This window comes from Chiloscyllium plagiosum, chromosome 12 (genome assembly GCF_004010195.1).
Source record: "Chiloscyllium plagiosum isolate BGI_BamShark_2017 chromosome 12, ASM401019v2, whole genome shotgun sequence".
In the NCBI taxonomy this organism is placed as follows: Eukaryota; Metazoa; Chordata; class Chondrichthyes; order Orectolobiformes; family Hemiscylliidae; genus Chiloscyllium; species Chiloscyllium plagiosum.
The window spans coordinates 49,762,201-49,776,412 of record NC_057721.1 but is presented as its reverse complement, the minus strand read 5'-3'; the positions used below and the strand labels follow the sequence as shown (position 1 = coordinate 49,776,412).

The following is a 14,212-nucleotide window of genomic DNA, read 5'->3' as shown; positions in this document are numbered from 1 at the left end:
TCTAGCAAATCTCCCTGCCAGTATATTAGTCCCCTTCCAATTTAGGTGCAATCCATCTTTCTTGTACAGGTCACTTCGACCCCAAAAGGGATTCCAATGATCCAAAAATGTGAATCCTTCTCCCATACACCAGCTCCTTAGCCATGCATTAATCTGCTCTATCCTCCTATTCCTGCTCTCACTAGCTCGTAGCACTGGGAGTAATCCAGATATTACTACCCTCGAGGACCTCCTTTTTAAATTTCTGCCTAACTCTCTGTAATCTCCCTTCAGAATCTCAACCTTTATATCGTTGGTTCCAATGTAGACAATGACCTCCTGCTGGCCCCCTCCCCCATGAGAACATTCTGATATTTAACTACAAGTCCTATGTCCTCAGCACATTGGTGTGCAGCTGGAAAGCCTGGATAATCTATCAAAAGAACAATGTCAATATTCTCCAACTATGATATCTGCATGATATCCTGGCACTCACAGAAACACAAATTACCAATGAAGCAGTCCTAACTAGGGCAAGCCTGCCAAGCACACTGGCACTGATCAAGATGGTTTCACTAGCTTGGGCATATGTGCAGGATGGAAGATGGCCACATCCTCAAAGGCATGCAATACGGGGAAATAGTCTGCAAGGTGCCCAAAGCTTAGACTTAAAAATGTTTGATTTATTGTTGTCACATGTACCGAGATAGAGTGAAATGTGTTGTTTTGCGTACTATTCAGGCAGGTCGTACCATGCAAAGTGCATCAGTGTAGCTAAACAGAATGCAGGCTACAGTGTTACAGCCACAATGAAGGTACACAGAGAGAGAGTGTGAGTTCAGAATTAATATTTGAGAGGTCCATTCAATAGTCTGATAACAGCGGGGAAGAAGCTGTTCTTGAATCTGTTCATAGGTGTATTCAAACTTTTATATCGTTTGCCAAACAGAAGAGAGAGGAAGGTAGTATAACCAAGGTGGGAGGGGTCTTTGATTATGTTGGTTTCTTTCCTGAGTCATCGGGAACTCCAGATGGAGTCAGTGGATGGAAGGTTGGTTTGCGTGGTGGTCTGGGATGTGTTCACAACTCTTGTGGTTTCTTGCAGTCTTGGGTAGATTATCTGCCATACCACACTGTGATGCATCTGAGTAGGATACTTTCTATGTTGCATTTATAAACATTGAGAAGAATCTTTCCAGATATGCTGAATTTCCTTAGCCTCCTAAGGCTACAGAGATGTTAGTGTGCTTTCTTGACCATCATGTCAACCTTTGTGGACCAGGATGGATGTCAGTGATTATCACTCCCACAGACTTGATACTCTTGACCATCTGCACCTCAACACCGTTGAGGTTAACAGAGACATAGAGGTCCTCAGCACAATTGAGTCATAGAGTTATGGAGATGTACAGCACGGAAACAGACCCTTTAGTCCAACTCGTCCATGCTGACCAGATATCCCAACCTAATCTAGTCCCATTTTCCAGCACTTGGCCCCAATCCCTCTAACCCCTTCCTATTCATATACCTATCCAGATGCCTTTTAAATGTTGGAATTGTACCAGCCTCCACCACTTCCTCTGGCAGCTCATTCCATACACGTACCACCCTCTGCATGAAAAGGTTGCCCCTTAGGTCTCTTTTACATCTTTCCCTTCTCACCCTAGACCTATGCCCTCTAGTTCTGGACTCCCCCACCCTAGGGAAAAGATCTTGTCTATTTACCCTATCCATGTCTCTCATGATTTTATAAACCTCTATAAGGTCACCCCTCAGCCTCCAACGCTCCAGGGAAAACAGCCCCAGTCTATTCAGCCTCTACCTATCGCTCAAATCCTCCAACCCTGGCAACATCCTTGTAGATCTTTTCTGAACCCTTTCAAGTTTCACAACATCCTTCTGATAGGAAGGAGACCAGAATTGCATGCAATATTCCAAAAATGGCCTAACCAATGTCCTGTACAGCCACAACATGACCTCCCATCTCCTATACTCAAAGCTCTGACCAATAAAAAAAAGCATACCAAACACCTTCTTCACTATCCTATCTATCTGCGACTGCACTTTCAAGGAGCTATGAACCTGCACTCCAAGGCCGAGCTGACAATTGATGTGAATGACAACACCAGCTGTACCCAGCAGTTTGCCACCACAGCAACAAGTAGTTTCTGAAGCTCCAACACAGGTGCCAGGTGGGCAGACAGGGAATGGTAAAAATCGTCCTGACTCAACCAGCAAGGGACAAGCTCCTGTGTACCAATCACAGTGAAACCATATCTTTCCAGAGCCAGCTTCCTCAGCAGGAATACAACAGGCGATCTCCCCTGACATCCCCAAGGTTTTGAGGTTAAATTCCCATTGTCTCCCAGCGATAGAAGAATCCTTAAAGACTTAAACTATCTCTAAGTAAATTTTATTCAGGCAGAACACTCTGACATGAACATTAAAACTTTGAATATGTAATGCCCATGATAGGATTTCCACACCTGTGAACCATCAGGATGTTTTACTTATTTAAAGGTGCTGTATGCATACAAATTGTTGATTATTGCCTAATATGAAAAAATGCTTTATCTTAGTATTTTATCTCCTGATCACCAACTATCCTGTTATATTGTATGATAAAGAAAGGTAAAAGAAACATTTATTTCATAGTCTCTATTCTGAACAGAGACCCGAGTGTATAACTGCTACAAAAGAATTGATCTATTGGTGTTCATTTACCAAATGCAATACATGTCAGGAACACAGATGATTGAGACAATCTTCCTGGCTGGTTTTACCCAGGGCTTAAAATGAAGATGTTTGCTCAAATACTGAGGTGCCAACAGTCATTGGTTGTACAGAGATTTCAGTTACTATCTCAGCTCCTGATATTTACCTGTCAGAACCAGCATTCAATGGGGAATGCTCTGTGCCAATGTACTGATGAATGGACACACACCATATGTACAGTCAAGATACTGTTCAAGATACTGTTCAAGATGTCACTTAAGAGTAGAACCTGCTTATCTAGCAGCGTCTTGTCCACTATGTAACTACTTTCCACATTAACAGTCGGGTCAGAGACTCTTTAGGGTTGGATTGTCTCCAATGTGATTCAGATCACCATGACAGGTTAGAACTGAATGAACTTGTCAACAAATTGGCTTGGACACTATTAAGTGTTAATACAGAAACCTATATCAGCCATCCAGCTAACCAAAAGGAAGTGAAATCAGTTTGGTCAGCCACAAGTCACTTAATGGATACAAGTCCAAATCACAGAATTACTTCAGTTAACACTGATTAATACCAAAATGCTTGTATGACTCAGAACAGCTCCAGTGGGAAACAGGTACGTCGTAAGTGTGGAAGATGCTCGCCTATATCAGAACACATATTGGAGAAGTGGAGATTCAACAGAATGTTTTAAAGCTATGAAGAGTACTGTTATAGTGAATTGAGAAGGATAGATTTAGCTGTTTGTCAATCAACAGTTAATTGCTGTCTGTGGCAGTCGCCCTAGCATTCCTTCTGGAGTTCAACTCCTTTGTCCCTCTTTGCGATATATTACAAACTGCATGGTCCTGGCAGAATCCAAGCTGAATGTCAGTGAGCAGATTGTTGTTGTGCTTGATTGCACTTAATTCCTTCCAAACACATGACATTTGATCATCTCTGATCTGCCTAGGGGTTTTCCAATATTGTTGCATGGGGAAGATGTACCATGGTGGTCACATCTCTGGACAAGTAATTCATCCTGAATTGGCCTGATGAGACATTCCATTGTAATAAACCTCTATGAAGTCTAAAATTAATTAAACTGAAGGACAATCCAGTGTCAATATAGATACTGGAAATAACATTGGCAAAGTGTTCCTTACTAACATTTAGGGACTTGTGTCAATATTGGAAGAGCTGTCCCACAGATTAATCAAGCAACAGCCTGACAGTCATAATCAGGAAATTATACCTTATCGAACTATTCCTTAGGCAACACCATTACCATCCCTGGGTATGTGTTGTCCAAACAGCAGGACAGATTTATCCTGTGACAGGGGAGATGTCCTGGATGTCCTCAACATTGATTTCAAATCTCATAACATCGTATGATATCAAGTCAAACATTGGAAAGGGAACCTCCTGCTGATCACCACCTACAACCTCCTCACTCCCCAGCTGATGAATTGGTATAGCTCTGTGTTGAACGACACTTGGAAGAAACATTGAGGATGGCAAGGGCATAGAATAGACTCTGGGTAGGTGGCTTCAGTGTCCATTACCAAGAGTAACTTAGTAGCACCAATACTGAACAAGCTGACCCACTCCTAAAGGACATAACTGCTAGACTGGGTTTGTGGTAGATAGCGAGGGAACCAATAAGAGGAAAAATACTTGATCGCGACCTCACCTGTTGCATACATATCAGTTCATGACAATATTAGGAAGAGTAACCATTGCTCCTTGTGGAAATGCAGTCCTGTCTTCATATTGAGGATACCTTCTATCGTCTTATGCTAAATGGGGTCAACTTGAAAGTGGTGTTGCAGGCAACCATGAAGCATTTTGGGTCACCAACAGCAGCAGCTTGTATTCAGTCACAGACTGTAGCATTACCAACAAGCCAAAGGATCAAACCAGGAGAGCATGCCAAGGGAATACCGACAAAGGAGCTGTCAACCTGATGAAGCTACAACATAGAATGACTTGCATGCCAAACCACGGGAGCAGCAAATGAAAGATAGACCCAAATGATCCCATAACCATCATATTAGATGCATGTTCTACAGTATTGAACATCTAGTTGTGAATAGTGGTGAACAATTACACAACTCACAAGAGGAAAAAGGCAGTTTTGCTTTGTTATTACTTCATTCATTGACAAAACACTTCAGTCATTTTGAAACAATAAAGGTTTGTACAACAATGGTTGGGAATTGGTGAAGTAATCTTTATTGGGAAACAGAAAATAATAACAAATCCCAAACCATTTCAAGCTTGTTCAAAGAATATGGATATGCATTTGTCAACATTTGTGTTACTTTTCTTCCAATTAATTTTCAGCAATAACTATTACAAATCATGTGTGTGAATATGTATTTTCCTGCTTTCACCTACAGCTATATCTCAAGTAGTGAGTACAATTTACAGTAGTGGTTTGTAACTGACAGGTTAACTCACCCGCCTCAGTGCAAAGTGCAAATTTCAGTATACTTAGGCCTTATGACCTTCAGTAGCGGTGGCAAACTACACTTGCAATAATTGTTGCTGTGTTACCTACTTTATTAACCTGACCCAAATCAGGATGTTATTGTCAACTGCGATATACAAAGAGTAACCAATTTCAAGAAAATGTAAACAGTTACTTACTTGATATTGGTCTTCTACATTTGGTTGGTTTGCAGGAATATCCTCATGTTTACCTTTTGCCTTGGTCAGCTTTGAAAACAAAATGGTAAAGAACATATTACACAAAATAAATTTAATTTATTAATCCTGCTTTTTTTCCCTAATATTGCTCATTAAAATAACCAGCAGCATTCTCACGCTTCTAACTAATTTGTTTGCTATGTAATGAGAAACCAGTTCATATGTGACCAGTGGAGTGCCCTGAAAGGTTGCAGAAGAAAAGGGAGTGGCCATTCACAAAATATCCTGCACCCACAAGGCTGTGTGCAGTGGAAAAAATTTAATATAAAATGACCAAAATCTCCAATGATTTGTTTGTGAATGCAGAAATCGCAAATAAATACCATATTAAGATGTACAAGGAAGAAAATGTATCTGGAATGAAAGACTGAATATTCCTTTAACTGATGCTACTTCTGTTCTGTAGCAGAATTCAGTCAGAAGTCTGGTAAAATTAATATGCTAACTGTTGTTGACTGATCACACGTTCCTGCTGTGCAAGCTTGTCAGACTTTATGATCTGCATCAGGAAGGAAACAAAATGTTCCCACAGTTGAATGGACAACCATCTCACTTTTTCTTTTAAAAACAAAATGTCATTTTCCTCTTTGCGGCTTTATTAATTTAATGCTTGGAAAAGAGATGAAGCACTGAAATATCTGAAAAAATGTGTTTTCTATGCTGATAATTGCCACAGATCCCACAGGGGAAAAAGAAATCAGCTCCACTAAGTCAAGCTGCAGTAAAGCAGAAAATGAAAAATGTATCTAATGAAAACAATAATGCTTCATGTGTTTACAGCCACATCCACATTGTTTAAAATATCTATACAATTGGAGGAGTTGGGGTTGGGGGAGTTTACTGTTCCACTTCAAACAAACAGCCACAGTAAAAATATTTGAATTTAGATTACCACGTTTAACATTAGCAAAATAATTGAAGACTGTCCCCCTTTGTTTAACCAAATCAGGAAGTTTCTGGAATGGGAAATCATGGATGCTGAAATGTATCATTCAATGCTGCAGCATGTTGATACATCAAAGTCTACACTGTGGCACCCACTATAACTGTTAATGTATCACTGGAATAATATTGATTGATTGTACAGGTTCAGTTACTTAATTATCTGTATGTTAAGAAAAATTACATTTAATGCTATGTACTGCTCTTTATTTATAACTAATTTTTAATTTCTAGTTCCTCTGAAGCTCAGCAATAGCAGATAACAGTAAATGACTTACCCTCAGCTTAAGGTAGAGACCAGTGACTATAATCCCATAAACAAAGAGAATTCCATCGAGAATATAACACAACTTAGGGTCATCCAGGTTCATAACGTCAGCATCTGTCAAAATGGCAAACAAAAAAGCCTACTCAGCCATTGCTGCAAATGTCTTTTCTAATATTCACTTATTTCTGAATCCTTCAATAAATATCTCAAGGTATTTTCTCTTAAGCTTGCAATTGATCACAATACAGTGCATTTTACTTGAATTTTTAAAGCTAATTTAGTGAATGTGATGATTCTTCATTTAATTAGATGTTATCAGTTAGTCACAGTCATAGTGTTGGTGACCTTTGAGGGATACAATGTATGTAATAAGATACAAAATAGATTAAGTTAAGGTTAAAAGCAAGGAGGAGTGTTTGTTAGGGGTTTGCACCTGAAAATGCTCTTCATCATGATGTGGGTCAGGCCTGATGGACCAGTTAATCCATTATTACTTTTTTTTTACATTAGTGTAGTTCTTCTATAACATGATAGTCGCGGTTTGTGCAAGCCCGCATTACAGAAAAATCATGCTTTAGAAACAGCAATTAGTGTTGACAAGACAATCACATTACAGCCACCATAGTTTTGAAAGTTCGCGCTTTAGAAACACAGTCCCCAATTCATCAATCACCTTATAGTGACTTTGCATTAATGAAATGCACATGATAGCAGAACAATCTGTATTTATGTACTTGGATTTTTGTAATTCATCTGCATTTGCCTTTGCAATAGTCCAGCTGCTTCTGAAATCTTCGTTCATGCTAAAATCACCTCCAGATCATGTCACCTATTACCTATAAATTTACAGTACATTCATGCCCCTGTATTCTATTATGCAGGAATCACTGGCCCATTAATTCTATCCTCCATGGACACTAGACCCTAGTTCCCCAAAGCCTCATATTTAAAGGTTTCATCTTCCTGTTTAAACCCATTCATGGTCTTACCCATCCCGAACTCTGTCACTTCCTCTGGATTCTCTATTCTTCAGATCCAGGCCTCATGTGTCCTCCAAAAAACAAAGAATTGCCAATGCTGAAAATCTGAAAGTGCTCAAATATTCTCACAGCTTCCTCCCCACTTCACCTCAACATTGGCAGCCATGCCTTAGGCCACCTTGGTCCTGTCTTCTGAGATACACTCCCAAAATCTCATGACCTCCCCAATTCTTTCAACTCAATCCCTAAGGCACTCTGCGCTCATGTCACATTTCATCACTTTGCTTCATTTTTCCGTCTTTGGTGTGGTGTTCATTTTCATGATTGCATCATTATTTTATCATTTCTGGGATGTGAAGGCTGCTGACAGGACTAGTATTTACTGCCCATCACCATTTGTCCTTCAGAATTAAGGAGAACTACATTCCACATGGTGCAGGTACACCCACAAGGGCTGTTTGGAAGTGAATTCCAGGATTATGTTCCAGTGACTCTGAAGGAATTTCCTAATCAGGATCATGAGTGGCTTAGAGGGGAACTTGCAAGTGGTGTTGTTCTTATGTATCTGCTGCCCTTGCCCTTCAAGATGGTTACGGCTAAAGGCTGGAAAGGTGCTGTTGAAGCAACTTTGTGAAACACTTTGTATTTAAAGTGCCTATGTGTAAGTTGCACATTACTGTTGCAATGGGCCAATATTTCCTCGAGGTGATAGGTTCTTGGCAGCCAGCTGTGAAGAGCTGAAAAAAGCCCTGGGTTGTCTCCTGTGGAAGGCCTGCCCAGTTAGGTGCCACCCTGCATTCTTCTACCAAATTAAATGCCTATTGGCACAAAGTTTGCTATGGGGCGGATGTGAAATTCTGCCCATGGCTTGTTCATAAAGATGTTTGCTGATCTTCTCAATGATCAACATTTTCAAGTTCAAACATGTAGAAAGAAAATACATTTTGAGAAGAGCTTGCTGCTCCCCCATGAATAGTAATTTGGGATATGTTACATCCATCTGAGAGGGCAGACAGTGAGCTAGACAATGAGAATTTTTTTTTTTGTTTAGATCCCCAGTGGCTTGCATCTCCTGATTCCTGCTTTTCCCACCAATCAAAATGTCACTCCTGTCAATTTCAGTGAGGAGTGAAACCTAACCTATCCAATGAACAGAAACTAAACCTGCTATATATGCACAGTGGCTGCAAGAGCAGGTCATGGGCTGGGAATCCTTTAGCGAGTAACTCCACTCCTATCTACTGTCTACAAGACACCCGTCAGGAGTGGGATGGACTACTGTCCAGTCATTGGAGGAGTACAGATCCAATTACACTCAGGAAGCTCAATATCATCCAAGACAAAGCAGGCTGCTTGATTCACACTGTACCTGCTTCCTTAACCACTGACTCCTTTTATTACAACCACCACTGATGGCAGCATAATTTCACAACCGAGAGGAACAGCAGATACCTCTGAACACTATCACCACCAAGTTCCCCTCCAGATCACACAATATCCTCACAGCAATATATTTTGTTTTCTTCATTTATGGGCTAGGGCAGCATTTACCGCTCATCCCTATTTGCCCAGAAAGCAGTTAAGAGTCAACCACATTACTGTGGGTCTGGAGTCACATGTAGACCAGACAGAGTAAGGATGACAGTTTCCTTCTCTAAAGGACAATGGATTTATGGTCATCATTAGACGTTTAATTTCAGATGTTTTATTAAATTCAAGTTCAAATTCCACCCAGGATTTGAACCTGAGTCCCCAGAATGTTACCTGCATCCCTGGATTAACAATGATAATATTACTAGGCTTCACTTCCCCTAGATTTGTACATATATATTTATTGACAATGAGTGAGTGGGGTATGGAGCTATTTGGTCTTTTCTGGGTTGAACAGGGTTTATCATGAGATTACTTGGGTGAATGAGGGAAAGCCAAGAGGTTAAAAGGTAATAATTGATTATTTGTTGTTTATTTGAAAAGGAAGTCATTTTCCAAAAAGGGTCCATAAAACTTTCAAAAGAGATAAGATGTGGATTTTGTGGCTAATAATCGCTGGGTAAACTTGAAAAAAAAATGAAGATCTGTGCAATGTGTTGCCCAGCAACAGTCTCGGACTGAAGTTGCTGTGTGTTTTCACAGACCTGGGTACGGTCAGCTGAAGAGGCTTGCACACAGAAACCAGAGTGCTCTCTCTGTCTCACTAACAACACAGTAACACCACCAGACTGAAGTATTTGTGAAACATATTGAAGTTTCAAATACAATGGTTCTGAATAGTTTCTGTTCTGAATTTAAAATCTAGCCTGAGGCTCTTCCATCATCCTGCCACTGTCAATGATTAGACCTTGTTGACAGGGGATTGAAGGTACTGTGAGAAGGTACTGTCTTCTCACTTTGGACCCTTGACCCACAGAGATGTTATTCATTTCTGCCTTTTCTTTCAAATCCCGAAGTATCGCTGCAGAGTTGTATTGTTATCACTGTGCATGAATTGATATAGTAGAATCCCCAAAGTGGGAAGCACACCTTTCGGTCCATTGTGTCCAAACTGACCCTCTGAAAAACATCCACCCAAACCCATCCCTGCATTTCTCATGGCTAACCCATTTAACCTACGCATTCTTGGTCACTATGGGCAATTTAGCATGGCCAAGTTACCTAACCTGCAAATCTTTCACTGTGGGAGGAAGCCATGCAGACACAGGGAGAATGTGCAAACTCCATACAGGCAGTATCCCGTGGGTGACGCTGTGAGGCGGCAGTACTAACCACTCAGCCACCGTGCCAGCCTATGTTGGGATTACAGGAATATAGTTTATTTCTGAATCCATGTCAACCAACTCCATTTCTAACTCCTCTTTGCTGCCTGGGTATTGTGGGAATGTGAAGGATGTAAATGGGAGCTATTAGAGAAACAGGTGGAACACCAACTGAAAGTTTGAGTCATCAGAAAAGTGCAGCAGAGATGGAACAGCATGGGGCTGAACCACTGAAGAGGAGTGAGTGGGTCATTTGAACCTCAGAAAGGGAGGAAATGTGTGGTGGAGTCTACATTAAAACTATGATATCATGTGGGTGTCCACTGACAGCAGAGGTTCATTGTGAGCTAAAGCCAAATGATAAAGACCGCTGCAGTATCGGCATTATTCAAATTCAATTTATTTTTAGATCGTTAATTCCGAGCCTTCCAACCTGTGACCACACTGTCCGTCATGTGCTTTATTGGCAACCTGATTAAGAAGCAGTGGTCGACAAGCGTTACAATTAGAGTGGTGGTGGAAAAGCACAGCAGTTCCGGCAGCATCCGAGGAGCAGGAAAAATCGACATTTCAGGCAAAAGCTCTTCATCAGGAATTTTTCTGCTCCTCAGATGCTGCCTGACCTGCTGTGCTTTTCCAGCACCATTCTAATCTTGACTTTAATCTCCAGCATCTACAGTACCCACTTCTGACGATTGTAATTAGGGTGTTCACTTGAAATCTTCTTATTCTACAACTAATCTTTCTTCTCCTCTCTTAACAGATGGCGACTCTGAGCAGTCATCCTCCTGTCTGTCATGAAATGATCACTATTCACATGTAAACCTCAGTGGTGACTATTCAACTGCCGATGCATTACTGACTTAGAGCAAGTAAAACTCACAAGAAGTGCAGTGTGAGAAGAATAAGTGTGCCCACACATTTGAATTCCAGCTGGAATCACCAAATATTACGATGAATATTGCCCAATTTTGTTTTCCTCAAACCAGGAGTTCAGAAACCTACTGTAGCATCAGCTGGGAAAAGATATGAAAGGACCAAACTGAATGTACAAAGGCATCAGGAGAAGGATAGGCAGATTTTGATAGGACTATAAGATATTGGATGCATTAATATTTTGGGACATATTCTAAGGGAAGTTGCTCAGAGACACTCTAACCTTATTTCTGTCTGACCAAACTTGAGAACATTATATGCCTGGACAGATATTTACTGTCGGTTTTCATCAAATGTACCCCAATTAATATTTCCTATGTTTCTACTTGAAAGAAGCAGATTTAAATTAGCTTCAAATGTATATGGAAGTGCTGAATTTGCTGACTGATGTTTATGTAACATTGTAGGGTAACATTGTACTGCTAGCTCCCGTCTCTTCTCTCAGAACATTGTTATTACTTTAATTGAGCCAACCTGCCCATCAGCCTTCTTCCAGATGAATGTTTGAGCACATTTACCTTCAACAGAACCACCTTATTAAAGCAAAGGCTGAAGTTCCAAAACTGTAACCCAGTTAATGTTGGAATAGGATTGAGCTTCTCTCCTACAGTTTATATCATTGAAATCCCTCAATTAAATAAGGTGTGAAAAACTGTCAGCTATTTATTGTATATAGAATTGTGACATGTATTCATTTTGAATAAATACACTGTAAATATAGGGTAACTGACATTGCAGAAAGACACATATCAAGTGGTTGTATGAACAGAGAACAAATGCTGTTAAAGCTGTTCCGGAAATCTGAACAATGGATTTATTTTTCAGACTCAATCGACCACATCCTTTACAAAACACAAGTGTTATGTCTCTGGCTGATCACTGCTAGTCTTTCTAATTTGTGATCCTTTATGTAAACCTGTCCGGTAAAGCGCCTAGTAATATGTTTAACTGATGTTGTTTTCTTCAACATATAGATGATGTTAGACATAGCTTTCATCTGCTCATGTTGATACTCCAAATCATACTGCCCAGAAAGGGGTCTTTTGGTTCATTGTACCTTTGGAACTGCTGTACAATTAGCCCATTTGTCTGTGCTTTCTCTGTACCCCTGCAAATTCCTCCCCCTTGCATAGTAATTTAACTATTAAAAAATCTTAACAATCTTCCCTCTGGTTCTTGTGGCAATTGCCTTAAGTTTGTGACCTTTGGTTACCAGCCTTCCTGCCAGTGCAAACAATTTCTCCAAATGTGAAATACAAATGGCAGCCAGGTGGGGAGTTGTTGCTGTCTTTCCAGGGAGAGAAGGCAGCTCATGAAAGGATTAGGAGAATAAAGATGTCACATAGTAGCCATGATGCTGAGTCAACGTACAACATGTGAACCAGTACCAGGTAACCGTCCAAATTACACAACAAGCACAGATGGAATTAAACTTGCCCTTATCCTGCAGCAGCCCCAACAGCAGAAGATGTCAGTTTGAGGAGGAGCAAGGAAGTTAGACTTAGCTAATATTTATTCCTCAAGGCACATCAGAAAAACAGCAAACTTGATCATTACCACATTGCTGTTCGTGGAAGCATGCAGTGCATAAATCGGTTCCTGCATTATAATGGTGATTATACTTCAAAAATACTTCATTGGTTGTAAAACACTTTGGGGTATCCTGTGGTCATGAAAGTTCTGTAACTTATCTTTCTTTTCCTTTCATTCTCCCTACAAATCTATATTTGCTGTATTCTTCTTGATTTGCTATTTTATTATGCATTAGATATTTATCACAAGCATTATTTTCTTGTTTCATTTTAATTTCTTAATTGTCCAAGGAGTTCTAGCTTTCAATGTCTTGCCTTAACTCCTCATAGGACTGTATCTAACTTGTGCACAAGTGGTCAGCTCTTTGAAGATCTCTCAAAGTTCCTTTACTATTTCATCAGCAAATCTTTGCTTGTAATCCACCAGCATTGGACCCCTTTACAGTTCAGTGAAACAAGCCTTCTGCCAGTTTACCATCTCCTCAAAACTGTTGATTTTTTTGTGTTCTACCACACACAATTTTCACTGATTATAGTTATTGCTAATTATAATCCTAATTTTCTCAAACTGTTGTTGCTCAGTCAGAATTGAACATACTACTCAGCATCTCAATATTGTTTTTCTTTTATCCTGGTCAAGGCTGAAGACACTGGAATAGTTATGGCAAAATAGATCAAAATCTATGGTTTGAATCCCACTTTAGTTTTTGACAAGGCTTCAAAGGTATTAGAAAAGCGAGGCAACAGGTCCTTCAATCATTTCTCGGCATCAATCTTGATTATCCTAACTTCACTGCCACCAGGACCAATGGGGTACTGCACCCAAATTAAACTATTTTCATTCTGCTCATGTCTATTACAGAATCACAGAATGATTATGGTGCAGGAAGATTTGGCCCATCGTGCCTACACCAGTTCTATTACCCAGTGCCAATCCCCTGCCTTTTCCCCATTTCCTTGTATGTCATTTCCATCCCAATAATCATCCAATGCTCTTTTGAATGTCTCCATTGAACCTGTCTCCATGACACTTCCAGGCAGTGCATCCTATACCCTAACTATATGTTGTGTGAAAAAGCTTTTTCCTCATCACGCTTGTTTCATTCACATATCACTTTAAAAGAAAAAAAAGGAATTTGAGGGTATATATTTATGAACAGGGACATTTTCTCCCTATCTACTCTATTTAGACTCCCCATGATTTGGAAAGTCTTTATCAAATCTCCCCTCAGCTTTCTTCTCACTAAAGAGAACAATCTGAACTTCTTCAATTCATCCTCATAACTGAAATTTCTGATTCCTGGAACCATTATTGTAAATCACTTCCTCACTCTCTCCAATGTATTCAATCTTTCCCATATTCTAGCCCTGACAACTGCCCACAACATTCCAGCTGAGGTCTAACAAGTA

The 14,212-nt window shown here is 40.1% G+C and overlaps 1 protein-coding gene across 1 annotated transcript in view; it reads right to left on the bottom strand.

The window, feature by feature from the left end:
• Positions 1–14,212, bottom strand: part of cd247 (CD247 molecule) — a 47,886-nt gene that overhangs the window by 19,309 nt on the left and 14,365 nt on the right. Inside the window, exons 2-3 of the mRNA XM_043701015.1 lie at positions 6,612–6,715; positions 5,332–5,400 (exon numbers count right to left, since the gene is read on the bottom strand). Coding sequence (XP_043556950.1) covers positions 5,332–5,400; positions 6,612–6,704 — 162 coding nt within the window. The 5' untranslated portion in view covers positions 6,705–6,715. The remainder of the gene's footprint in view (positions 1–5,331; positions 5,401–6,611; positions 6,716–14,212) is intronic.